Source organism: Choloepus didactylus, chromosome 24 (genome assembly GCF_015220235.1).
Source record: "Choloepus didactylus isolate mChoDid1 chromosome 24, mChoDid1.pri, whole genome shotgun sequence".
Classification (NCBI taxonomy): Eukaryota; Metazoa; Chordata; class Mammalia; order Pilosa; family Megalonychidae; genus Choloepus; species Choloepus didactylus.
In genome coordinates, this window is record NC_051330.1 from 14,161,562 (window position 1) to 14,189,360 (window position 27,799).

At 34.8% G+C, this 27,799-nt stretch overlaps 1 protein-coding gene across 2 annotated transcripts in view; it reads right to left on the reverse strand.

Annotated features, from left to right (window-relative positions):
- Positions 1–27,799, reverse strand: part of PACRG (parkin coregulated) — a 604,662-nt gene that overhangs the window by 470,276 nt on the left and 106,587 nt on the right. For both annotated transcript variants that reach the window (XM_037817597.1, XM_037817598.1), the window contains exon 2: positions 20,911–21,045. In XM_037817597.1, the coding sequence (XP_037673525.1) occupies positions 20,911–21,045 (135 nt within the window). The remainder of the gene's footprint in view (positions 1–20,910; positions 21,046–27,799) is intronic.

Sequence of the window (27,799 nt, forward strand, 5' to 3'; positions counted from 1 at the left end):
TACTGTTTTACAGAGGACAGCCAAGAGGTAGCATTGCCGTGACAGAGCACAGCCCTGGAGTGGGAACTTGGACAAGAGTTGGGGAAAAAAAACATTCCTGGTAAAGGTCAGATGTGGTTCTCACTCATGTTCACGGAAAATCAAAGAAGCCAGTATGGCTGGAGCGAAGCAGATGAATGGGTAGGGATAGGCTACGGGCAGTGATACAAGAGTTACTGTTAAAGATTAAAAAGGTTTAAACCTGCCAATTTAACTCGGCCAATTTCCCATCTGGCTTTCCTGACCTGGTTCAACCCTTCTCCCCATGCTCGTGCTAATTCTAATCCCTCATCACCTGACCACTCAAGCGACTAGACTTTAGCTTGCACTCCTCTCTTTTAACTTTGCTTTTAACTTAAGTTCATGAGAAATAGTCTAATCAAGACAGAAAATGCATCAGTAGTGTTGTATATTAGGAATTGGAGGTGAGAAGGTGGGACAGGAAAAAATATTTAAACAAGCAATTAACTTTGAACCATCATAATATTCTAAAAGCAGACCACACCCTTCCTTCCACTTACTGCTGCTCAGAGATAATATTAGCCTTAATTTTCAAGAACTTTCTGTACTATATTGAATTTTATATCAAGGTCCTATTGGCATAAAAAAGAATGAAAATGAAGGGCAGAAGAACCTAAGGGTTCCAAAGATGGCTAAAGTGACAATGATGATTTTCTCTTAGTCAGAATCTGGACTTGAGCATGTTTCCTTTAAAAAACATACTGTTTTATCTTTAAATATCTTTTAAAATGTTCTCTATTACTCTTTTAATAAAAATAATTACTTTAATGTATTTATAATTCTAAATGCTGTAAACCACTCATCAGATTTACATTAAGAAAGACATGAACATGTTTGTGCTTTTAAAATAATTTTATAAAGCAAAATAAATTACACAAAAATGTGTATTTATTATTAATTATACATTTAGATTTCTGATATAATAATTTTGATATCCAATTTATTTCTCAACCAACTTTTCCAATTTTATGGCTGACAGTGAAGCAGGCATTTAGATTTATAGTTCCCAAAATACAGTCAATTTTGAACATTTTCAATTTTCTTTTCACTTCATTCTATATATGACTGGCTAACTGTACACAATGTACAAAGGCCCATATCACAGATGATTTCCACTTTGTCTAATAAATTGGAATAATTCAAAATGTGTGACAGATGAAAGAAAGCTCAGAATAAATGAATAATGTATGTGTTTAACACTCAGTTTCATCTCTTTTCACTTAATTCAATTAACTTTTGCGATATAACATATTACATAGGTGCTGTAATAAATACCTAGTATATGCCTATTAAAAAAAACTATATCATGCTGTGAATCCATCAGATTTCATCTCCACAAATATAAAAACAAATATCCTCTATAGGTCAGACTTTGACTAAATTGGAAGCTCACTTTTTGTGTGTCCTATTTAAAAGCAATCTGGATATAACATTTCTATAACCAGATCTGTCTGTTCATGTGTGTGTGTCTCATAATTTTTTGTTGGGTTTTCTATGATTATTAGACATGATTATATTTTAAAAATAAGAGAGAAAGGGGATATAATAAATGGATTTGCTTGGTTACTCAGACTTTCTTATATTTAAAATGTGAAAAAGTACTTTTCATACAGGAATTATATATTTGCATACACTCATAAAATATTTATGTTGAAATATACAAAATACATAGTCATTTGTGATCCCTTAGTGTTTAAGTGCAATAAGAAATTAAATTATAAACCTTTGACACTGATTTTCAATAATTAGTAGGTCCTGAAAGCACACCATGCACTTGGTTATTTTTGTTCCATTTTTTTTTCTTTACTACTTTCTCTTTTTTTGATATTGCTACATTTTAAAAAGGGAAAAGCATCAAGTTAGAGATTTTATTTAACAACAAAAATTAGACAATACTAGCAAATGGTCTCTGCTTAAATATCACTTTATCAAAGAGGGTTTCTCTGGTTCTATACCTTATCTTCCCATGATTCTCTAACGCTATCGCTCTGCTTTATTTTTCTTCCTAATAATTACGATCATTTGACCATCTATATATTTGCTTGTCTGGTTGTTTAGTTTATTCCTGCTAGCATGGAAGCCATATGAAGGCAGAGACTTTGTCTTCTTTGTTCATTGCTGTGTCTCCAGAGCCTAGAACAGTGTCAGGCACATAGCGGTGCACAGGGTACATCCGCTGAATGAATGGATGCTTCTCACTAAGTTTTACAAGCATCAGGTAGATGGCACACCATTAAAAACAACTTGCCCATAAGAATACCATTTCAATATGATCCAACTAATAAAGTTTAAATAAACTAATTCTATTTAATGGCAATAAGCAATAGTCAGTGAGCTGATCCTGTACAGGCCCTAAAAGGACCATAAATGACATTCTATAAGAAAACATAAAAGTAAACAGGGTGTGCTAGTTTGCTAATGCTGCAGAATGCAAAACACCAGAGATGGATAGGCTTTTATAAAACGGGGGTTTATTTCGCTACACAGTTACAGTCTTAAGGCCACAAAGCGTCCAAGGTAACACCTCAGCAATCGGGTACCTTCACCCGAGGATGGCCAATGACGTCCGGAAAAGCTCTGTTAGCTGGGAAGGCAGCTGGCGTCTGCTCCAAAGCTCCGGCCTCAAAACAACTTTCTCCTAGGACGTTCCTCTCTAGCAAGCTTGCTCCTCTTCAAAACATCACTCCCAGCTGCACTCCGTTCCCTCCCCCCGAGTCAGCTCATTTATATAGCCTCACCGGCCAAGGCCCACCCTGAATGGGCGGGGCCATGACTCCATGGGAACATCTCATCAGAATCATCTCCTACAGCTGGGTGGGGCACATTCGAAGCAAATCCAACCAGAACCAAAACTTCTGCCCCACACAAGACCACAAAGATAATGGCATTTGGGGGACACAATACACTCAAACCGGCACACAGGGCTATCACAAGAACCATGGGACGAGAAAAAATTTAAAACATGCCAAAAATAACCAACCTCACTCTTGATTCCTGAGTAGATAAGAAACTCAGTTTGCTGCTGTATTAAATAAAAAAAATACATAAAATGAACAAAAATATAACACTTTGAAGTTACTGGAAACATCAGATCTTAAATATTTACCCATGTTATCAGGGGCTACAGTAGCTGAAAGTTCAGTAACATTCCGTTCCAGTCTTTCATGGCCATCACAAGCGGAAGTCATGAAAACAGATTTCTAACCTACACAGCAATGAGACTAGTAATAGGGTGCAATGGTTTTCCAGGAAAGGGGCACTCAACCCTACCTGGGAACATCAGGAATAACTTTTGGGAGTCAGTAACACCTGAGGTGAGTCGGAAGAGATGAGAATCTGAAGATACTGGACAAAGAATGAGGGAGTGTGAGTGGAGACAACGGAATCATGCAAGACAGCCAACATGGGTAAAAGTTAAGAAGCAGGAAACAAGAAGGCATGTTTGGGAATTTGTAAGGTTTCTGATATACAAAGTACCAGGCAGCAAATGATGAGAAAAATCAAAGTGATTGTTAAGAATCCAAATAGCGATGTTGTACAATAACACCATACGAAAGTTCTTACCAAAAAGATTTTTACAATATTGGTATATTCCATAGAGGATGTATTCATTGTTTTATAGAGTTCATAATTTCTGTAAATTTACCTAAATTCCTGTAAACATAACATTCTAGACTATTGATCAAACAAAATATTGCTGGTAATATTACAACTAACCAATACATTTTATTTTCACCCTTTCTTCCATTTCCCCAATAGTACAGCCACAACCAAGAGATTCTATATTTCTTCTTCATGAAATGAACCATCTGCTAAATTGCTGCTTGAGATCTGAAGCTAGTCCCAACTGTTAGTTTATTAAATGTAATAAGTTAAAATAATGAAATGTTAAAATTATAAGACACACAAGCAGAGAAAGCTAAAGATGCCCAAACAGAATTATAAAAATCTTAACTTTCGTATTTTTTGACTTGTGGCTTTAATATTACCAATCTAAAACACTAGTATATCTTGTATTGCACTTAAAAGTATATAAAGAAAAAAGATAAATGTAAGTAAATGAGCAATACCTTTTGTGCATATACAAATACTTCTTCATTACCCAATCATCTCTTCAGAAATGTAAATCATTAATAAACAAAAGTAAAGCAATCTTTCTGTGAAGTATGATTTATAAAAAAATAAATCCTCTTCAATCCAACATTATACCCTGTTGATTTTTTTAAAAATACTTATTGATGTTCAAATGTTTACATAGCAAAATGTTATCCAACTTACTGCAAATGAAAAGCGTTTAAACAATTTTATCAATTGATGGGTTAATGCTTCTCAAGAGATTCACTGTTACCAAATGTAAACAATGAGAAGATAAAGGGCTCCTTAGGGCCACTCCACCCACTTTAATTGACTGGTTAAATTTTACACAAAGAAAATTGAAATCTTACTCCAAAACTAAAATAGGAATGAGATGTATAAATAGGCACATACACAAAGACATGTACTTATACATAAATATTTATAGTATATATAGATATAGTATATATTGATACAGATATATTTATAGAGATGTAGATACACATAGATATGGATATGGATATGAATATGGATATGGATAAATGTAAAGATAAAGATAAAGATATAGATAGAGGTTCATACAAAATTTAGAGTTGTGGGTTAGGACAAAATCTTTATAAATGTTTTCCTTCTGACGTTTCAAACTCAAATTGTACTATACCCAAAGAGATGTAATATATACATATATCTTTTGGGATCCCAAATCCCAAAGACAATAAGTCTTTAAAATTCACACCTAGATACAAGCATGAATAACAGTATCTATTTTAAAATACAGAATAGAATTTTGGTGTCAGTGATCTCATTGATATTTGGGCTTGCCCCAGTAAGCAGATAAGTAGATATATAGATTGTTTACCTCAAGGCCATTTTAAAGGTAAAAATCTATTATTTATTTATATAGTAATAAAAAGACTGAAATAGGAGATAAATAAAATTACTGCTAAGCAGCATTCACTGAAATAGACACCAATTTATGAACTGGTGAAAATTCTGTAGAGCTTCTCAATTTTAAAAAATTGTCTATAGAAGCTGTTCAAACCAGATCATTAACTAGCAAATGGTGAACACATGTTGCATAAAGGGTTCAGAATTTATGACCTATGAAAGAAGAAGCAATTTTTTTTCAAGACTTGATATGTATTATTGGAATACTTTTGAATTTCTTCCTTAAATAAGGATCGATTCCACTCAATAAGCTTGGTAAGATTATAGCCCATTTCATCAGGGTTACAGGGCCCAGCACTGTGTCTTATCCATTACAGGTGCTGGATACCTTCGCAAATAGGTGAGTCACTTGCCTAAACATAAACGAGATCACCTTACTCTTCTGTAATGGAATAGAGTCCAATAATTGACAAAAATAAATTGGATTGCCATTTTAAATAGCATCTGGATAAGAATCTCTGACAAAGTCTCTCCTAAACATGCTACAAAATTACCTATGATGATTCAAAAAAGACCAAAACAGCATGCAATTGAAAACCAGGTATGATAATGAATATATTATAGAAATAAAAGGGATTTCTACAGATAACATGGTCGATGGAACTGGACTGCAATATCACGGTTGATAGTCAAGTCCTGTATTACAATCAGAGGAACCCATCTCAAGGTGAGTTGGTGGCCTTTTCATCTCTCCTACACTTTCTGCTCCTGGTCAGAAGCATAATATCTAGAGCAAACACAGGGGACAAAACCTAGGCCACCATCCTACTACCATGAAATTATTACTCTTTAAGACAAAGTGCTATTTGCTTTCATTCCTGAGCATCAGTATCACTCAACCTATAGCCATTCACAATCAACAACCAGAAAACAACTCTACAGGAAGTAGGGATAGAGATGGCTAGTAGCATTCGCATTGCATTCTGAAAAGTGGTGTCCCCACAAGCAAAATGCCACAGGTAAGGGCAGAGGAAGAAAGAGCTGGGCTACCTGTGCATTTTAGGGATTGTAAGTGCTGGTGTACTCCATTATTTCAGCGTCCAAAGTTACGGAATACCCCCTTTTAGGTCAGTAGAACAGCACTTACAGCAGACACTCGGTAGTCTACCTAACACATATCTGAGAAAGAACCCACCTGAAACAGGTGAGTGAGGTCAAGTACAATCACACGCCCTATGTCTTACAAACACCAACTCTAGACTGAGGTCAAGTTGAAGATACATAAAAATAAATAAATGGGATTTATAAACATTCTGCACAAAAAAGGAAATGGAACATCATTTTATAGACAGATGGTGAGCAAGCACCTGTAAACTCACTATTTGCAGAAATTAGTGATTTTTAGAAATGGACTTCTTAAGAATTCAAGAAGCCAAATCTTTATGAAAGAAGAGCAGAAACCCATATGGAAAGAATATGCTAAGTCAAAAAGATTTTATCATTAGGGAATAATCAGACAAGTTTGTAAGATACACATACAATTATGTTGATAGTGATAATGTTTATAATAGCAAATTTTGATAAGAAACATTAATAGGGAGTTGGTTAAAATACAGAACACCCTAGAGCTTTCCAAATGATTTTTAAAGTGCATATTTCCTGCCATGGAAAGATGATTATGACATGACATTAATTGAAAAAAGTTATGAAATATGATTTCAATGTTATTTAAAACATGCATATATACACAGATTTATGTATATAGAAAAGTTTGGGGGTTGTGGTTAACTCATATTTTTTATCTTTGTTTATCTGGATTACAAAATACAGATAATAGATCAGAATATTTTCTATGAGAGACTTGCCTGTACAAAAATTTTTAAGCCAATATGTATAATGATATGAGTGAATAAGTGAGAAATATAAGGAAGACACGGAAGACTAAAATATAGTAGTAGAAGCAAAACTGGAACTTGAGGCAGTAATAAACAAATTGTTATCAACACAAATAGAAAACATAAGAAAAGTTCTCCTAGAAGTTAAAAAAAATGGATAAAAAATAAAAATATTGAGGGAGATGATAGAAATGACAGGATAGAAAAGAGAATTACAGTCTATATATAGTATTTGTTCCACAAAATAAAATAGAAAAATTATGATCAATGACATTATAGAAGACAACTTTGCTCTCTTGGAGAAAGGTGTCAAGTAAATAGAATAAGCTTACCATATTAAAGGAAGAATCAATGAAAAGATAAAAAAGAAATACAAGGACACAACTTTTTAATTACAGAAAAATAGTGCAATTACTCAGGCTGTCAGACAAAACAAACCAACAAGCAAACAGAAGCAGATTATCATCAAAGCAATAGAAATTAGGCTGGTCTTAACTTCTCAGTAATCACTTGTGAGGAATATAGTGATACTATATTTTACAGAGTTTTGGAGGGGAATGGTTATAATTTAAGATTGTTAATTTCCATTTACTTGTGTTTCATGTGTGAACAAAGAAAAATATTTCCAAATATTTAAGTTTCAGAAATATTCAACACATATACCTATTTTTCATAAAATCACTTAAAGATATACATGGACAGAGAAATGAATCTAAATATGAACTCAAGAATAGGCAATTTATTCTTGGAAAGGTTTGTAGGCTTCCCTTAGTCTGTAATCCAATCTTTGAAATTATGTAGGATTATTTGTTTTAAGGGAGATGTCTTAGATTAGGGGCAGAGATTGGCTTTATAATCTTTCCATCGGCCACCCTTTTTTATTTTTACACTTTTCCCAATAGTAAGAAATGTACTTCTCAATTCAACATGTTTCTTTTTAATAGCTATTGCTATTCTCTTCAAATGTATGCTAAAAATATGGTCATAATGACGAACCCTCTGGGTTTGGGACACTGAGCCATAAGAATTACCAAAAGAAAAACCATTTGTTCCTTCGCTAAAATAGAGTTATATAGATGAATATGTTGGTATATTTTGTTTCCAAAGGCCTTGAATAATGATCTTTGAAATGATCTTTAAAATGCATATCAAACAATGGTCTTCTTATTCTAGTCCTTCTGGTTCTTCTCTCCTTCTCCTCCTCCTTCTCCTTTACCTTCTCTTTCTCCTTCTCCCTCTCCTTCTCCTCCTTGTCCTTCTTCTGTTAAATTGGAAAAAACTATTAATTTCTTATTATTCTTAAGAATCTCTTCTCTTACTATGATTATGATTATGATTATGATTATTAATCTCTACTCCTAATTAGGAGGACCTTGAGTCTTCTTTTGAGTTCCTTAAAAATCATTGTTCTCATTTTCTAGCTGCTAAAACAAATACCATAAAATGGGTTGGCTTAACATCAGGAATTGATTGGCTCACGGTTTCAGAATCTAGATAGCTTGCTTCCTCACAGGGTGGGTATCTTTGGGCTGTCCAGTAGTCTTTGGGGTTCCTTGTAGAAGACATGGCAGCGTCTTCTAATTTCTTCTCTGGGTTCCGTTGACTTCCAGCTTCTGGCTGCTCCTGGTGACTTCCCTCTCCATCCGACTTTCACTCTCTCTAAGAAAAGACTGCGGTAATCCAGATCAAAATCCAACCTGATTCAGTTCAGCCACAATTTACTAAATAAACAGTTTGAAGAGATCTTATTCACATTGGATCCACACCCACCAGAATGAGGACTGAGACTAACATGTCCAAACTTGGACACACAATTGATTCCATCACAATTATTAAAAATCTTTTGAAAATATCCATGTAATAAAAGAGACTGGCCAAAACCACCAATATGCTATAAGTTATTATCTCTAGATGAAATTTATCTTCTGTATATTTTTTATCCATTTTCCAAATTTTCTACAATAAGCATGTATTACTTTTAAACTAGAAAAAATCAGAAAAATCAAAGAATAGGTGCACTCAATGTTTATATACCATATAATGATAATTGTTTTTGAAAGTATCATGTGCACTATGATCTGAATACCGGGAAAACAAAAATATGACTGAAATACTTTTTAAAATGCTAATAGCTATGTTCAATGAATGGTGGAATGATGAGTGATTTATTTATCCCTTCTACTTTTTCAATAACAAACATGCATATATTTCATATTAAGAGTAAATTTTTATAAGTAATACATTTAAAAATTTATATTTCATTTATATGAGTTCACCTGATTATCCTGCCAGTATTAATTTTCATATAGACCATTCAAGGTTAAGACAACCTTTTTGATCAAGGCAAAAATTAACTCCCTAAAATTGTTGTCCTAAATTTGGATTAAAATGGGGATGATATTCATTTACATTTTATTTAGATTTGGCCTGAAAGAAAATGAGAAACTTTAATATACTTCAGTGGGTTGAAAATTCACCATATATCTACAAGTTTCAAATCTGAAGAGACACTTTGACGACCCTAAATGAAAACACAGAACAACTGATGATTTTTCTTCTGGTCAGACTGTCAACCTGATTCAATTTATCAACTGTCAAAGAACTTCTCATCTCTATAGGGCTTCAATAAAGAGATGGGATATGATAAATGATAGGACAGAGAGTGAACCACTCATTAAATTACTAATTGGAACAGAGCTGGAGAGTCTCACAGGAGGATACAAAAATTCATCAAAATTCCTGTCTGTGGCCCCAAATAGAACTTTTGGACAAGCAGCAATACATATTTTTAATTTAAAGTTTTGAGTGCTGACACTTCTAAGACAGCCACTTGTACAGCTTGGAGGATGGCAGCAAATCCCATTTCTTCATGGGGTAGCAAATGACAATAAGGTATCTAGCTATATCACACCCCCTCCCTTAACACTACCAAGACCTCTCCTACTATTCAACGTAGTTTTAAGTTAAACTACTGTTTAACTTAAAAAGCAGGAGTGATTTGTTTTTCTTCTAGTTGTCAGTCTACTGAGATCTGAAGCTTACAACATTGCTTGTTTCCCCTTGGGTCCCTGGTAATGTGAATTGTCTTTAGCCAAGTGCCTAACAAATCACTGTCACATAGCAGCGGTCGACCTTTGTTTTCAATCTATGCACTTCTCAGGAGTTATAAATCAGTTGACTTTCAAGCTTGATGAGACGGCATATGCCCTAGTTTGAAGAACAGATGGAGGCTTGGGGGAAAATTGTTTCTGCAGGCTTGCTACAAGCAGCACTGCTCCATAAAAGTGAACCATTTGCACTAATTTCTCACATGAATTATATAGGCAGTGGGGAGCACCAGCCCATTCAGCAGAAAATCTTTCATCCAGCTTTCAGAGGTCATCTAACCAACTTAAATTAGAAGTTATTTCTGATACATGTCTGTATTCCCATACCGTACACTTCTGAGAGAGACCAATTTGCATCAAATAAAAGAATGGCATTAATTGTGTATGCAGTCCCCTCCTCCAAAAACCACAGAAGAGCACCTTAATTGCCAGAGGATTATTTTTTGAAGACTTCTAGAATAAGCTCTGCCTATTAATTAATCACAGAGGAATTAATATCAGAATCGTGGCAGCTCTCTCGTACAGAAATCAGGTAAATTGTCACTTCTATTGTAAAATTTGCTGTACAAATTCTACTAAGGTCTGTTATCCAAACTCAAGCTTTCGTAGTTATCAACAGAAACAGAAGCCTTGGACAATTCCAAGAGTACATCCATCCTTCTTCATGGGAAACAAATTATGCAACTCAAATAAATTTGCCTATAAAATTTTAAAAATCATTGTCAGTTTTACCTAGGAGGCCAGAGAGATAGCATCACTTTTTTTAATCCTTAAGGAATTGAAACATAAATAAACTGAAGGCACCAAAGGACTAACTTATAAATCAAAATTATATAAGTTTTTGAACAATATCCTGGGGGCTAATGGATCAGGTATCGTATCACAGTGTGACTTTAAAATACAGTAATATTTACAGATAATGAGCTATTATGGTCAGGATGATTCTAATTGTAAGAAAATACATTCAATAACAGTCTTTCCTACTAGGAAACAATCAGTTACAGCAATAAAAATGGTCACATGGACAAAACTCTTTATAGTTCTTGAATACCAATGCTGCTGAGAATAGAAAAAAAAGAGAAAGTACTAGAGAAGAAATACTTCTGGAATCATATAGGAGTATTAGCACCCAGTGGGCCAACACACAATTGAAGGTATCATTCATGCCACTGACAGTGGACATTTTAAAAACTGATTTGAGCATCCAATTAATTTATGCACAACATTCCCTTTACTTGGATGTTCACTTTGGAAATCTATTTTTTAATTTGCTCAAAAAGAAAAATGAACTTGTTTGCCATTTTGAAAGACTTAAGAAATCAGCAGTTATTTGGGGAAGCATTTACAAATAATCCATGGGCATTTTCTTAATAAAAGTTCATTTCACTGAAACTCCGGCATTTAACTCTGGTCTCCAGAGTACTGTGCCTTAAATTTACTGATCCTTATCCTTCCGTCTTGCTACATGAAGATTTGGTGTCTATGGCTAATTTCTAATCATTATTTGTTTTTTGACATAGCTCAAGGACATCTCAAAAATATAGTTATTTTAACAAGTTGATACCAAATTTTTAAGAAGTCCCATAATTAAAAGGGGCTATAGGAATCATCTGGTATATTATACTCACAGATAAAGAACATAAGGCCAAGAAAGTAAGAGATACAGTCATGAAACAGTTTCAAGAGAAATAAAACTTAAAAATAATCAGCTCTAGTATGTTTTCATTCATTCAACAAATATTATTAGATGCCTGTTTTGTGACTGATGCTGTTCCAGGTGCTGGAGTAAATGAGTGAATATAACAGAAATACAAAGTGTCCCTGCCATAGAGAGTGCTTCAGGACATGCCTGTTTTATTGCCCTTGCTACTGGCTCGACCTTGCTACTGGCTCCATTTCTGGTTCCCAGGTAGTTTTCATTTTCTCTCATCTTATTTATGCTAACTCTCTGTATTTCATAGTTCTTTATAAGAAAACTTACATCTTTTTTAGAATAATGTGGGGTAAACATATATGAATGAACACATTTATATAAATGTCTGTTGATAAGAATTTAGAGAAGTATGTTAAGAAGCACCTGATTAATTTAATATTAATTTAAGAAGTCACTTTTAAATAGAAAAATAAACATTGTGAAACAAATTTTAATCAACAAGTAGTTGTATAGCTAACATATTAGCCTCAAGAGAATTATGCTTTAATAGATAAATTATCTACATCTTCAATAGGCCAGTAAGGAAGACACATTTTTGACAGTGAGTAAAGGTTATCTATCTAAAGCCTGTTCTCACCTGTACCTACTTTTGTGTATCAGTTCTGGTTTTATTATTTTATTATTTATTATTATAATAAATAATTATTTATTGTTATTAAATACAAATTTATAAATAATAATTTATTATTTATTTATTTTATTTCAATGTACTAGCTACTGAAAATAACTTACATATCAAATAAAGGTTAAAAACAAGAATGGAGAAATACTGCTAGCAAGTATGTTGCTTTGGACAAGGACCCAAATGACATTGCCAGATGAGGGGTAATAAAGAGTTGAGAAAGGGGAATTCATTTTAACTTTTTATTTTGAAATAATTTTCAAACTTATAGGACAGTTGGAAAAAAAAGTACAAAACCCATACAGAGAACTCCAACACCCCTAGAAACCCAGATTACCAATTTTAACATTTTGCCTCCTTTGCTGTATCATTCAATATCTATCCATCTATCTATCTATCTGTCACCACCATTCATTACTAGAATCCTCCCTTCACCCCAAACATAAATGCTAGTCATTTTGCCCTTGACACCCACCCCTAGTAACCTGTACTCGACTTTTTTGTCTCTGAGTTTGTGTATTCTGATATAGTCTTTGCATCTTTGCAGTTTCCGTGGAGCTTAAATTTAAAATCCTAAATCTACAACAATCTCGTTTGTTTTGATAACAACTAAACAACTTCATTAGCATTCATAAGCTATGTTCCTATGCTCCTCTGTCTCCCCACCTTTAAAGAATTACCCTGTAAGTAATTCTTGCCACAAATTACATATTTATACATAATGAGTCCAAAACCATTGATTGATTATTTTGTTTTGCGCATTTGCCTTTTAGAACTTGTAGGATGTGAAAAGTGAATTACAAATCAAAAATGTAATAGTGCTGGAATTTATATTTACCCATGTAATTATCTTTATCAGTGATCTTTACTTCTTCATGTGGCTTTGATCTATGACCTAGTGTCCTTTCCTTTCCAACTGCAGAACTCCCTTTAGCATTTTTTACAGGGATGATCTAGTGGTGACAAAATTCCTCAGTTGGGAATGTTTTAATTCCTCTCTCATTTTTGAAACACATTTTGTCATATGCAGAATTCTTGGTTGGCAATGTTTTGCTTTCAGCACTTTAAATATATCTTCCCACTGCCTTTTTGCCTGCATGGTTTCTGATGAGCAATCAACATTTAATTTTATCCAGGCTCCCTTGGACATGACACATTGCTACTCTCTTGAGACTTTCAGAATTCTCTCTTTATCTTTGACATTTGGCACTTTGATTAAATTATGACAGGTATGGGTCTATTTAAGTTTATCCTGTTTGGAGTTTGTTGAGCATCTTGCCAGTGTAGATTCATGTCTTGAGTTAATTTGGGAAGTTTTCAGCCATTATTTCTTTGAATATTCTCTCTGTCCCTTTCTTTCTTCTCCTTCTGGGACTACTAAAATGTGTATACTGGAACTCTTGATGTCTGACAGACTCCTCAGGCTCAGTTCAGTTTCTTCATTCTTTCTTCTTTAGGCTACTCAGACTGGATGATTTCAATTGACTTATCAACAAATTCGCTGATTCTTTCTTCTGACTTCAATCTCCTATTGAACCCTCAAAGGAATTTTTAACTTCTGCTTTACTGTGGTCTTCAGCTCATTTGGTTCCTTTTCAGAATTTCCATCTCTCTACTGATATTCTTTGTCTTCATCTATCGTGTTCTGATTTCCTTTTTCTTTGTCCATGTTTTCCTTTAGCTCTCTGAACACATTTGGGGACATTTGTTAAAAGCCTTTGTCTGGAATATCCCAGTCCCAGGTCTGATTCTCCTATTTGATGGTTTCTAATGCTTTAATCTTCTCCTTTGCCTGGACCATCAATTCTTGTTTCTTTGTATATATTTTTTGTAATCCTTTGTTGAAGCCTGGACATTGGATATTTAGATGTGTTATTTTTAGAATTTATACCCTGAGGCATCTGTTTCTTAAGTTTGCATCCAGCAAGTGAGTGTTATGATAGAACTTTCCTTGAATGCCAGGAGCCAATTAAAAAAAAAAAAAAAAAAGGAAAAAGAAGAAAAAGAAGAAAAAGAAAACACTTTTCCCAGTGTTTGCAGATTGACTTGTACGGGTGCTCTCCTTTGGGGTTTATCCATCCAGTGATAAAGACAAAGCTTTAGGGGCTCCTTGATTCTTTTTTGCACATGCCTCCTGTCCTGGGCATGCACGCACAGCCCTAGGAATTCCCCCATGTACATGGATATCGACATCTCTTTTTCTATAGAATACAATTTCCTCACATATTTCCTACAGCTAGCAATCCCTTGCCCAGGCAGCATGACTTGACTTCTGCCACAGCATTCTGTAGGGAAGCTCAGTGAGCCGCTTCTACACACAGGGCAAGTTCTGGAGAGCCAGTCCCTCAGGCCACCACCAGACAGACTGGGTCAGACATGCCTGCTCCTAGAGTGTGCATGAGAGTTACCCTGCTCCTGTTGGAACTGGGATGAGAGACATGTTCTGGGAGCAGAGGCCAACTCTACACACAGCTGGTGAGGGGCTGGGGGTGCAGAGCCAGCCCAGGCACCACAAGATCCTACCACTTTTAGGTGGTCTTTCTCTGGATTTAGTGCTTACCCTATATGCCAGTTTGGATGTAATATGTCCCCCAAAATGCCATGTTCTTTGATGCAATCTTGTGGGGGCAGACGTATTAGTGCTGATTAGGTTGGAATCCTTTGATTATGTTTCCATGGTGATGTGACTCAATCAACTGTGGTGAGACCTTTGATTGGATAATTTCCATGGAGGTGTTACCCCACCGATTCAGGGTGGATCTTAATTGAATCACTGGAGTCCAGAAGGAGGTGTTGCAGCCAAGAGCGACACTTTGAAGAATGCAGAGGAGCTGAGAGAGGAGCTGGAACACAACCTGGGATCAGCAGATGCCAGCCACGTGCCTTCCCAGCTAACAGAGGTTTTCCGGACACCATTGGCCTTCCTTTGGTGAAGGTATACTTGTGTTGATGCCTTCATTTGGACATTTTCACGGCCTTCAGACTGTAACTTTGTAACCAAATAAACCCCCTTTAGAAAAGCCAATCCATTTCTGGTGTTTGCCATAATGCAAGTATTACCAAACCAGTATACCTTGTCACTGCAATCCTTATCTGTTTTTTGACCTTTTAAAAATATGTTTCTGCCAGTTCTTCCTGGTTATTCAAAGCTTCTGTGGGGAAATGGAGTCTTGAAAGATTTCTATTGCACTGTCTTGAGCAGGGCAGGGCCATGAGAGAGGGGAACGTGAAGCAGGGTACAAATCCACTTCAGGCGTCGCCCTCTTTGAGATGAAGGTTTTCTATTTTAGTTGCATTTGTGACAGGATTTGTATTATACCCTGACTTGGCTAGAGAATTATAGGGTATCTTTATGTTTCTTATCAAATATTTCTGATATGTGGACATTCTTATGCCTGTATGTTTGAAATCCAGTGGAAAACAAGACCTTATCTCTGCCTGTGACATTCTGCCACATACACAGTGTCACGGCCAGATGGGGAAAGGTAATTTCCATCAATCTCTACTACATCAAATCTCCTATAAAGAGAAAGAATTAGACACCTCAGTGTAGCTGTCGCTGTTTTCATCACCCATATTAGTGTATGGTTAGTAATATCATGTAGTTATTTTTAAAAATCCAATGTATCTATGATATTTTTCCAAACTCTTTTTCCCAAGTTCTTTATGGAAGTGTTCATTTAAATATAATTTGCATTCCCAGATTATAGGAACAATGTCTTGGAATCAATCAGAGCTTATAATAAAATGATTAATTTCATAGTGCTACCTGCAATTCAGATTTGTGGTTCTCGGTAAGCGTATAAGTAATAATTATTATTTCAAGTTCATTTGGGTGAACACTGACAATGGCTTCAGAATCCTGACAAAATAGAGAACTAGCATGGATTCCAGGGAGCAAACAAACAAAGGTGCAAAAAAAGAGGAGAGGGAAGAGAGGAGGGGGAAGGGGAAGGGGCAGCAGAGGAAAAAGAAGAGGAAGAGGAAGTGGAGGAAGAAACAGCTGCTTAGGAGACCTGAAATTTGTCTTAAACTGATGGAGGGTGGGGGGATGGGGGTGAAGGGGTGGATGGTGGGTGCCTGGAGGGAAAAGTGAGAGACTGATTCACAGAAAAGCTGGGTAAATTTCCACATAATTTTATATTCTCCTATAACTCGTGCTTTTGAAGTGGGCCCCCTCCCCGTAATCTGTAACCTGTGGGTCCCCTCAGTCTGTAACCTCTGCAAAGTAAAAATGTTGTGTAAGCAGCATTAAGCCATGAGGAGGAGGGAGTGAAACTGTACCGTTTTAGGGAGTGAAACTTGCAGTTGTACGCATTAGCCAAGCATAACCATTATAACAATCAACAATTGCACCGTTTCCAAGTGAAACCTTTTGTAACCAAGTGAAACTTTTTGTAAGATTTCTAAATGCCAACCTTGCTAAATTGTCGTTTGTAACCAATAGCTAACTGCCAACTCTGCTTCTGTTAAAATAGCTTGCTTGCATTTCTAGGATGTGGTTTCTGCCTACATAAGGCACCAGCACACACGTCGGGGCTGCTTGCTGGATTCCCTGTGCGGAGGGACAGTAAGCAGTCGCCGGCCGGCTAATAAAGGCTCTTTCAAATTCTATTTGGCTGTCTCGAATTTAACTCGCGGGCACCGCAACACTTTAATATTTGGTTTTGGTTCAATTTGAAACCCTGCTCCACCAAAAGCCCACCTCCTACATTTATGCCTCTTTCACTCCTCGGTTAAGCAGCCAAGGTGGAACTAGAACTATTGGGCTGAATATTTTGCAAGTTTATGTAACATTTCTTCTCTCTCCAGCATGTGCACATGGAAGACCTTTAGGGAGAACTCTGTTCCCACCCCCCATCACTCTCTTGCAAGGAGTGTGGCTCATATTGCAAAGGTACAGGAAATAGAAGCATGGAAGTTTAAGGTGAAGAAACTCAACTACGTTTTTTAAATGTTCATTTTTCATGCTGATTACACGCATTTTGATTTATCCAGCCTGGGCTTAGTTCTCTTTTTCACTTCTGTTGCCCATTCTGCAGCAACAAAGTAAAAAGTCATGTTTCCTGAACATTAGTAGAGTTCAAGAAAAATGTAGAAAAAGAAGCAGATTGAAATTTTTGTTTAAATAATCATTGTGTTTATTATGGCTCAACCACTTAAAATCAAGAGTTCATGGCCTATATTTTTAAAAAATGCATATTTAAAGATAAAGTATTTCAGAGCTTGCCTGATAAATTTCGTTTTCTAGGTCAGATCTATTCATCTTTCATAGATAATCAACTTGCCAACCAGTAAATTTACAGAATTTTCACTACAAGTATTTTGCACAATCTCTTTTCATATTTACCAAGGAATGTATGATGTACAAAGACAACCATGACAAAAATGCCTATAAAATCCTAATAATAATAATAATAATAACAATTCTTACATAGTTATAGCCTTCTATCTGGCTAGCAGGTCCATGCATTTACTTTTGACTGCTGTGAATTTTCATCTAGAGCTGTATCATCCATTACGGCAATCATACAGCTATTTAAATTTAAATTAATTAAAATTAAATAAAATTAAAAATCTAGTTCCTTGGTTGCAGTAGACACATTTCAAGTAATTAATGGCCACATATGGTGAGTTCCTTCTGTATGAGGCAGTTCAGATACAGAACATTTGCTTCCATTGCAGACAGTTGTATCTGATGGTGCTGAACTTTAGGGTTTCCATAAGGTATCTAAATTGGATTGGTTATGATCTTCTGTCTGCCATATGGAACAAACGACCATTTCCATGTATACAAAACCATCATGTCAGTTCAGGATGTGAGCTGAGAAGCCTAAACATGTAGACATTTGCCTATCCCTGACTTTTCCTTCTATTTTTCTCATTTAATTAGGTCCTTTATAAGATATCACCTTACAGTGCCTTAGCTATCACAAGAATATTTGGGGATGTCTAATAAAGCAAAGATCTGGTCAGTGAATATGGAATAGATAGAAGGGGTAAGATGACTTTACTGACTGGCATGAGGCGTGGGATGCCGGGAAAGACTCATGTTTTTGAGCGTGACTCCGAACTATTTTAGGGTCAAAGGTCTGTTTCAGATTCCAATTTTAAAAATGAATCTTCTTACCACATAATTAAACACACCATTTCAAGCACTCACAAAAACCCCTTGGAGGCCCTAGAATGTTGCAGGAAGTGTTGAGGGAGCACAAGTCTTTTCCTGGGGAAGCACTGCTACTTGGGAGCCTTCCATGAGGGGCAAACTATTGTTTGGTCAGGGGCCCAGAGAATTACTGTGCAGGGAATTGTGTTTTTGTTTTTCTTTTTGGGGGGTTAGGGGGTGTCCCTGCTTCCTTCAACACTTAATCCTTCTTCCTTGGGAAAAGCATCCTAACAAAGCCCCTACCTGGTACCAGGTTATCCCCATAGTAAATGAGCCAAGAAATAAATATGAATATATTGAGAGATTGTTCACAAGCCTATGTTTAATAACGTTAATGTCTTATTTTCATTGTTACAGTAATATTGAAATGTGGTTAGCAAAGCTAAAAAAAGATAGAAATCTACAGGCTATGGAATAAGATGTGTCTTTAAATTTATGCTTTTACCCTACCAGTAACAGCGAATAAATTGCTTCCTCTTGATTATTACTTTTTTAGCTTGCTGAATCAGTACTACAGTCAACAGCAGCTTAAAAGAATTAATATAGCTATCAAAAAGAACAGCAGTTTATGTCTCTACTGACTATTGGATTATCAAAGATAGAGCAACATGGTTCATCCCATATTTTTCTTAATTTATTACAAAGATAATTTTTTTCTAGACTCTCGACTGTTCTGAAAGTTACTCATAAAATTATTTCAACAGGTCAAGATAAATCTAAATGAATTAAAATAATTTATATATGTTATAATTATTTAAAACATCAAAAAAAACCTCAGATTATATGAAGAATCAAATTTTTTTTTAACCTAACAGAATTCAGGTTTTTAAGAACCTTCACTATGTTATTTTGTGTGAACCAGTACATAAACAAGCAAACATGAAACCCATGTAATTTAATTAAGTATAAATGGACCCAAAACTCACAATAAATCTTTGGGAATATGTATTTATGTTAAGACTAAAAGTATCTAAATTAGTTATATTTGCTATACATTTTTTTCTCATGACATGGAAATTTTCACTTAACAAATTAACATTTTAATAGAAAAGATTAAAAGCCAGATAATAATGTCTCTCATCCACCCCACCCTACAAAATAAAGCTATGGCAACATTTAAAAATGAGGATATAATCAGGTTTTTCTTGCCAACTAATTTGGAATAATTCTAAATTCAATAATTGAGCATCAGATGACTGCTTGAGATTTAGAAAAACTTGACAACAATATGAAAACACTTTTAAAAGACACAATAGAAATAATACAACATTTTTTTCAGTCTTTCCACGGAGCTGGGAACAGGTTAATATTAACAAATCTTGCTAAACTCTTTACTTTGATGAATCTTTCCATTCAATAATTTTCTTGTTTAACGTAAACTTATCTTTAATAAATAAAAGCACTTCCTAAGTTCACCTTCACACATTGCTGCCGGACTTTTTAGTTAAATGAGTCAATTGCTTAACCTAGACAATATTTGACAAAAATGTTTTATTTTCATTAACTTGATGCAATACTCACACGTGGACAAATGCTTTGCTGTCTCTGGGCAGAAAAGCCTTTTTAGCTGATAAATGTCACCCCAAAGCCAAATCTTTGATAACAAAAATAATTAAACAGCAGAAGTGGCTTACAGATCAGCATTCATTTTTCAAATGAAATGTAAAAGCCTTCTCTAGTTAAGAGATTGGCAAGTTTTTACAAATAACATCAGTGAGCCTTTCAGAAAGAAACGCAGCCACATGAGACTGGAGCCATTAGGCAATGCATTTATTTTGAAGCCAATTAACCTTTTGTCAGAGAAATGTCTGTGCTGTAAGGGCTTCAGCAGTGGAGGTCAGTCTCTAACAGGGCCACGTGTGACAGCCACTGCGCCGGCTGACATACGCTGCAGAAGGAGACGACAGCAGAGGAATGGGGATCAGTGGTCTTTCGTATTCCACTCTGCATTTCCAGGGGGCAGGCAATCCTGACCTATCCATTTAGGTAATTAAAGCTTCCATTTGGAAGTGTCCTGCAGGAAGGTGAAATTTGGGGGAGATAAATGGCTGTCACTCCCTGTATCCAGCCACCAGTTCCATCATTTGATGGACTGCCTGAAACAGGCCGGGCTGCCAGTTTCTCATAAAAATCGAGATGCACTGCACAGCAGACAATTCTCCAAGGCAAAGCAACGCTGTCATTTTCTTTTTTGTAGGCTGTAATTTAATTGTTAGTCAAGGTGGATGGCTGACACAGGGGGACTTTTTCTAAGAGCTTACGCTCCATCTTCCATGTGCGGAGAAATTACTCTAGTTTATTTACTTACCAGCCAAGTTTGTTTGGCATTGGGAGATGTCACTTTAATAAGCACAGCTGGCTGTCACAGCTGTGCCCTGACTTACCTTCCAGGCTATTTTGTTGCCTTTCGAATCATGCTCAAGGGCAATGGGGAAGTCACCTCGCTCATAAAATTTTCGAAATGCTGTGGGCTTTGTTGGTCTTTCTTTAAATGCCCCTGCAGCTGGAGGGCCTCTCACCTTAAAAAATATACACATATAGAAATCAGATTTTAAAAAATATACTAAAAATCCCCGAAGAAAAGACTTTTTGTTTTTAGATCTCTTTCAGTTTGTATAAAATATACTGGAAGATGAAGACCAAAATATCTATTAATGGACAATACAAATCTCACTAACTCAAACATTTGGGAAAGAAAATTATTTTATTATCACTATTATGGGGCTACTTTATTTCAAGTTACTTTAGAAAGTATTCCTAGAAAATGTCACTTAAAAAAACACCACTTTATAATGAGAAGAAGCCTGAACTTTTGTTTAAGAAAAACATTTTAATATAGGTATCAAGTTCAGAATGTTAAAACTTCTAAAATTCCTATTAACTGCAAATTCTAATCTCAGGTCTGACATACTTTGTGGAATACAGAGTAATACATTTAAAATATGTCATTTCAGTCCTTCTGTGTATAAAATGGGGGATATGGTCTTGTTATAAATATTAACAACAAAATATAAAAAATGTGATATAAAATTAAATAGGGATACATGGTAGAGCTTAAAAAGAAAAATGGTGGTCTACTATAAGTGTGGCATACATTTAGCAATATGAATTCCTAAAAAAATAACACTAGAATTGATTACATGAGAATCTTTCACCCCAAAATAAATATTCATTAAAGAAGAAATACTTCATGTTTAATAATTCATATTGGGTACATCTTTTATGTCAGTGTTATTTGTATATGGACTAATTCATTAGGTTACAAAATTCAAGATGTTTAGTGAAATATTTAAAACATTATAGTACACTGTAATGTTTTTTATATACTGCTTAAACAGGTTATCTTTCCTCACTTATAAAAATGGTAAATAACTCTCATTTATTAGTTTAATAAAATAATTATTATGTTACTTAAAATGGACAAGATAGCAAATAAATAAATACCTAAATACTTTAAATAATTTAATATGATCATTTTAAATATTTTTGTGAAAACGTTTAACTTAAACAAAGAAATATGTGACATATATCTAATATAACAATAAATGTGTTAGAAATGACAAATTACATCTAATACACATATAAAGACTAATATTTGATATTGAGTGGGATATTAAGAAATATTAAGATGATTAAAATGCTGAAGTAGAGTTAAGAGTGAGATAATACACAAGGCATTTATTAGAATTTACTTCACTACATAGCATATTATCCCTAGTATAAAATTACATGAGTAATTGAGATCACACTGGGCAATAGGTAAGCAAGATTTCTCTTATTAAAGATTTGAAATTTGTTCTAGTATTAGAATTATTTAGCTACTGTCAACCAAATTCATTCAACTGTTAAATAAACACCTCTGCTAAATAAAGGCCCCTTTTTTGTTTGGAGTTCTAGGCTCCATGCTATATACAAAGGGGATGATTTTCAACTAACTTATTATAAAGGAAACATGATCATTAGGAAATTTAAAGGAGAAGTTTTGCAGAAAGACAGTAATTTTCATATTGTATGGCTGTGATTCTTGGACTTTTGCAATTCATGGAGCAGTAAACTTGAACCACATTTTTGAGACGGGATAAAGGATTGACATCTTTTTATTTTGCCAAGAGTTACATTAAAAAAAATTACCATCTACTATCATGGCATAATCTTAACACCCAAAAAAAGTGATAAAATCATAATCTAAAGCAAGAACACTTGCCCACATTAAACCAACATGTACATATATTTATGGAGATTTATAGTAAAATTGTACATGTGTGTACGTGTGTGCATGTTGTTATTCTAGAATACAGGTTCTGGTCAGCAGATGCGTCATTTGTGTGTGCGTTTTTAATTAAATTAGATTTTTAGTTTGAGATAATTGTAGATCCACTTACAGTTGTAAGAAATAACACAGAGAGATCTCATGCATCCTTTACCCAGTTTCTTCCAATTGTAATATCTTGTGAAACTACAGCACAATATCACAGTCAGGGTATTGACACTGACTACAGTAAAGATACAGAGTATTTCCATCATCACAAAGATGCCTCAACTTGACCTTTTATAGCCACACCTATTCCTTCTCTTCCCCATCCAACCCAACCACTCCCTGGAAACCACTAATCTGATCTCCATTTCTATAATTTTGTTATTTCAAGAATCATACAGCATGCAATGTTTGGAATTGCCTTTTTTCTCTCGGCATTAATCTCTGGAGGTTCATATATTTCACTCTTTTTATTGCTGAATAGTATTTCCACTGTATGGATGTATCACATTTTTAACCCTCTGAAGGCTACCTGAGTTGTTCCTGTTTTCAGCTATTATGAATACAGCTGCAGGTTTTTGTAGATGTTCTTCACCAAGTTAAGGAAGTACCCCTTTATTGCTATTTAGTAACAGTTTTTTTTTCATGAATGGGTGTTCAATTTTGTTAAATGCTTTTCTGCATCAGTTGATTAGATCATGTAATTCTTCTTCTTTAGCCTGCTGATTTGGTGGATTACATTGATTCATTTTTCAAATATTGGAACAGCTTTGCATCTGTGAAATAAGCCCCATTTGGGCATGATGTATAATTCTTTTCATACATTGCTGTATTCTATGTACTAATAGCTTGTTTTTCATAAAATGAATGGGTTGTTTTCCCTCTTCTTCCATTTTCTGGAAGACGTTGTACAGAATTGGTGTTAATTCTTCTTCAAACATTTGATAGAATTGTCCAGTGAAACCCTCTAGGCCTGGAGATTTCTGTTTTTGTGAATTTTGCAATTAAAAATTCAGTTCCCTGAATACTTACAGGTTTATTCAAATTATCATCTTCATATTGGGTGACTTATGGTAGTTTGTGGGTTTTTTTTTTTTTTTTGAGGAATTTAGTCCATTTCATATGTTATCAAATTTATGGATGTAGAGTTGTTTGTGGTATTCCCCTATTATCCGTTTGGTGTCTGGAGAGTCTGTAACAATATCCCCTATTCGTGCCTGATATTTAAATTTGTATTTTCTCACTTTTGTTCTTTGTCAATCTTGCTAGAGGTTTGTCAATTTTATTGATATCTTCAGAGAACCAGCTTTTATTCATTGATTTTCTCTGTTCTTTTATTTTCAATTTCTTTGATTTCTGATCTCTATTATTTCCTTTCTCTGCTTGCTTTCTATTTATTTTGCTCTTCTTTTTCCAGTATTTTAAAGTGGGAGCTTAGATTATTGACTCGAGATGGTTCCTCTACAAACTTCCCCCTCAGCACTGCTTCAGCTATGTCTCACAAATTTTGATAGGTAGTTTCATCTTCATTCAGTCCAATGTATTTTTTAATTTCTTTTGAGGATTCCTCTATGACCCATGGTTTATTTATAAGTGTGTTGTTTAGTGCCCAATGTATGGAGATTTTGCTGTTATCCTTCTGTTATGGGTTTCTAGTTTGATTCCATTGTGGTCAGATGACTCACTGTGTATGATATAAATTGTTTTAAATTTGTTGAGTTTGTTTTATTGCCCAGAATGTAGTCTATCTTGGTATGTGTTCCATGGGCACTTGCAACAAATGTGCATTCTACTTTTGGGTGGAGTTCTATAAATGTTGATTAGATATTGTTGTTGAGTTTTTCTATGTATTTGCTGATTTTCTGTATAGTTGTTCTATCAATTGTTGAAACAGGACAGTCAAAATCTTCAACAATAATTTTGGACATGACTACATCTCCTTTCAGTTCTGTCAGTTTTTGCTTCACATTTAGTAGATACTATTGTTTGGTGCAGATATATTTAGGATTGTTCTGCCTTCTTCACGGATTGAATCTTTTTCATTATGTATTGCCCTTCCCCTGTCTCTGGAAATTTTTTTGGTGAAATCTACTTTATCTGATTGTATTATAGTCACTCCTGCTTGCTTTTGTTTAGTGTCTGCTAGATATTTCTTTTTCTATACTTTTACTTTCAACCTGCCTATATCATTTTATTTGAAATGAATTTCTTATAAATAGCCTATAAATAGATCATTGTTTTAATCCACTCTGTCAATCTATGTTTTTAATTGGTGTATTTAGCTTACCTATCATTAATATAATTATTGATACTTTCAGCTTAAACATGCCATTTGTTTTCTTACTGTTCTCTGTTTTTCATTTCTCTGTTTTTTTTTCCTGCCTTCCTGTGGATTACTTGAATATATTTAAAATTCCATTTTGACTTATCTATAATGTTTTTGAGTGTATCTCTTCATATAGTTTTTAGTGTTTGGTCCAGGTATGACTATATGTATATATTTAACTCATCTTTGACTACTGATCATGTTATTTTACCAGTTCAAATGAAATGTAGAAACTTTATCTTCATGTACCACAATCCTCCACTATTTGTTTTATAATTGCCTTAAATATTTTCTCTACATACATTTAAAACCACATGAGGCAGTTTTATCATTGTTGCTTCTACCATCAAACATAATTTAGAAAACTCAATGGGAGAAGAAAGACCTATTGCATTTACTCGTATTTTTTACCATGTTCTTTCTTCTTGGTGCTCCAAATTCCTTCTTTTATCATTGCCTTTATGATTAGAGAACTTCGTTTAGCCATTTTTCCTTAGGGTATGGTCTGCTGCTGACAAATTCTTAGCCCTCCTTCATCTGAGAACATCCTGATTTCCCCTTCATTCCTGAAGAACATTTTAACTGGAAATAGGACTCTAGGGTCACAGTTCTTCTCTTTTAGCACTTGAAAACTATTGTGCCACTTCTTTCTTGCCTCTGTGGATTCTGATGAGAAATCCACTGTTATTCAAATTGTTCTTCCCTTGGATATATGGTTTTGCCTTTCTCTAATTGCTTCAAGATTTTTTCTTTCTGTTTAATTTCCAAAATTTTAATTATGATGTGTGTTGGTATTAATTCCTTGGGTTTATCATATTTGAGGTTTGCTCAACTTATTGCATATAGGTCTAGTCTCTTGCAAACTTTGGGTAGTTCTCATCCACTATTTCTTTCAGCACTTTTTCAGACTTGCTCTCTTTTTCCTCTTCTTCTAGGATTCAATTACAGAATGTTAGATCATTTTTTTATATTGTCCCACAGGTCCCTGAAGCTCTTTCCATGTTTTTTTCTTTGTTTGTTTTTGTTTTTTTTCAGTCTATTTTCTCTTGTAGTTCAGATTGGGTAATTTCTATTGCTTTACCTTCAAGTTTACTGATTCTTTTTTTGGCCCCTTCCATTCTGCTATTGAATCCAACCATTCAGTTTTGTATTTCAGTTATCATATTTTTCAGTTCAAAATTTTGATTTGGTTTTTCTTTATATTTTCCATTTCTTTGCTGAGACTTCCTACTCTCTGTTCTTTCAAGTGAGTTCACAATTGCTCATTGAAGCATTTTTGGTGATGGCATTTAGAAATCTTTGTCAGGTAATTCTAAGATTTCTATCATCTCCATGTTGATTGATTGCTTTTTCCATTCAGTTTAAGATTTTTCTGGTTTTTGGTAAGATGAGTGCTTTTCCATTGAAACCTGGACATTTGGGGGTATTATAAGACTCTGGATCTTAAACCTTTTGTTTTAGCTGACTTCTTCTGGTAGCCTTCTGGCAGGGTTGGGGCCAGCACCTCATTATTCCAGATTGGGGTAGAAGTCCCAGTACACCAACTGGTCTCTGCTGACGCTGGAGGGTGAGCCCCTACTTACTGTTGGGTGAGGGTGGAGATACTGGCTTCCCACTTGGGCATCCCCTAATACATCCCTAGCTGAGAAGGTAGGGGTGCCTGATTACTTCTCCCCACATGACTTCCACTGACACCACAGATGGAATGGCCATATAATTGTTGGATAAAACTCCTGACTCACCACTAGGCATCACCTAATATCACTCCTGCAGGAATGTAGAGGAGTGTCACATTACTACTGTTTGTGCGTAGAAGTCCAGGTTCCCCATGTGTTCTCCCTTGACACATGGGAAATGGGGCCTTGTTACCTCCCTAGTTTTGATGGCCACCTCACTGCCTCATTTTAAAAGTTCACCTATAGTCATATTTAATCTTGTGTCTGCTTATCATCTGCTAACCATCCTTTTCTATTTTCTTATTTATCCTTCTGACTGAAATCTTTACATTTCTTAATTGACCTAAAATTTGCTTGACATTATAAATCCTCTCTTTTTTAGTAATTCTCTTTGAACCAATTTTTCTTTTCCTTTAGTCTCATACTAAACCACTCTGAAATTTCTGATTCTGAACTCGAAATTCTTATTGGCCCTAACCTTTCAAGGAATTAGCTAATATCTCTACTATCTAAGAAAAACTAGAAGGTGGCTTTATAAATTATTACAGATAACTTACACACCATCTTTATTCCCATAAATTTTCAAGGAGTCTGTACAGAAATGATTTCATGCATATAGTTCCATAGGAAGACTTTCTTTACAAGGGGATTTTACAGAATTATCCATGGCTGTATTTAATAACCCAAAAAGCAAAGAAATTCTTTCTTGAGTGTCTTTTATCTTCTGTCTTTATATTTCTGCCCACTCTTTATCTTAGAAAACTTTATACATACATTTTTGGATTCTTCCATAGATGCCGTCTACATTAAACTCTAAACATCTTCAATTTTGTATTTTGTAGAACTAAACAGAACATTCTCAATAAGATCTGTCCATGTGGTATTAGTGGTATTACTAATTTTACATGGATGCTTTATTGCTATGTCCTCACATAAGATATTTTCTGTCCCAAATACCTATTTACCCACCTAACCATTGTAGGGGGACATATTTAAATATTCTACATATAATTCAT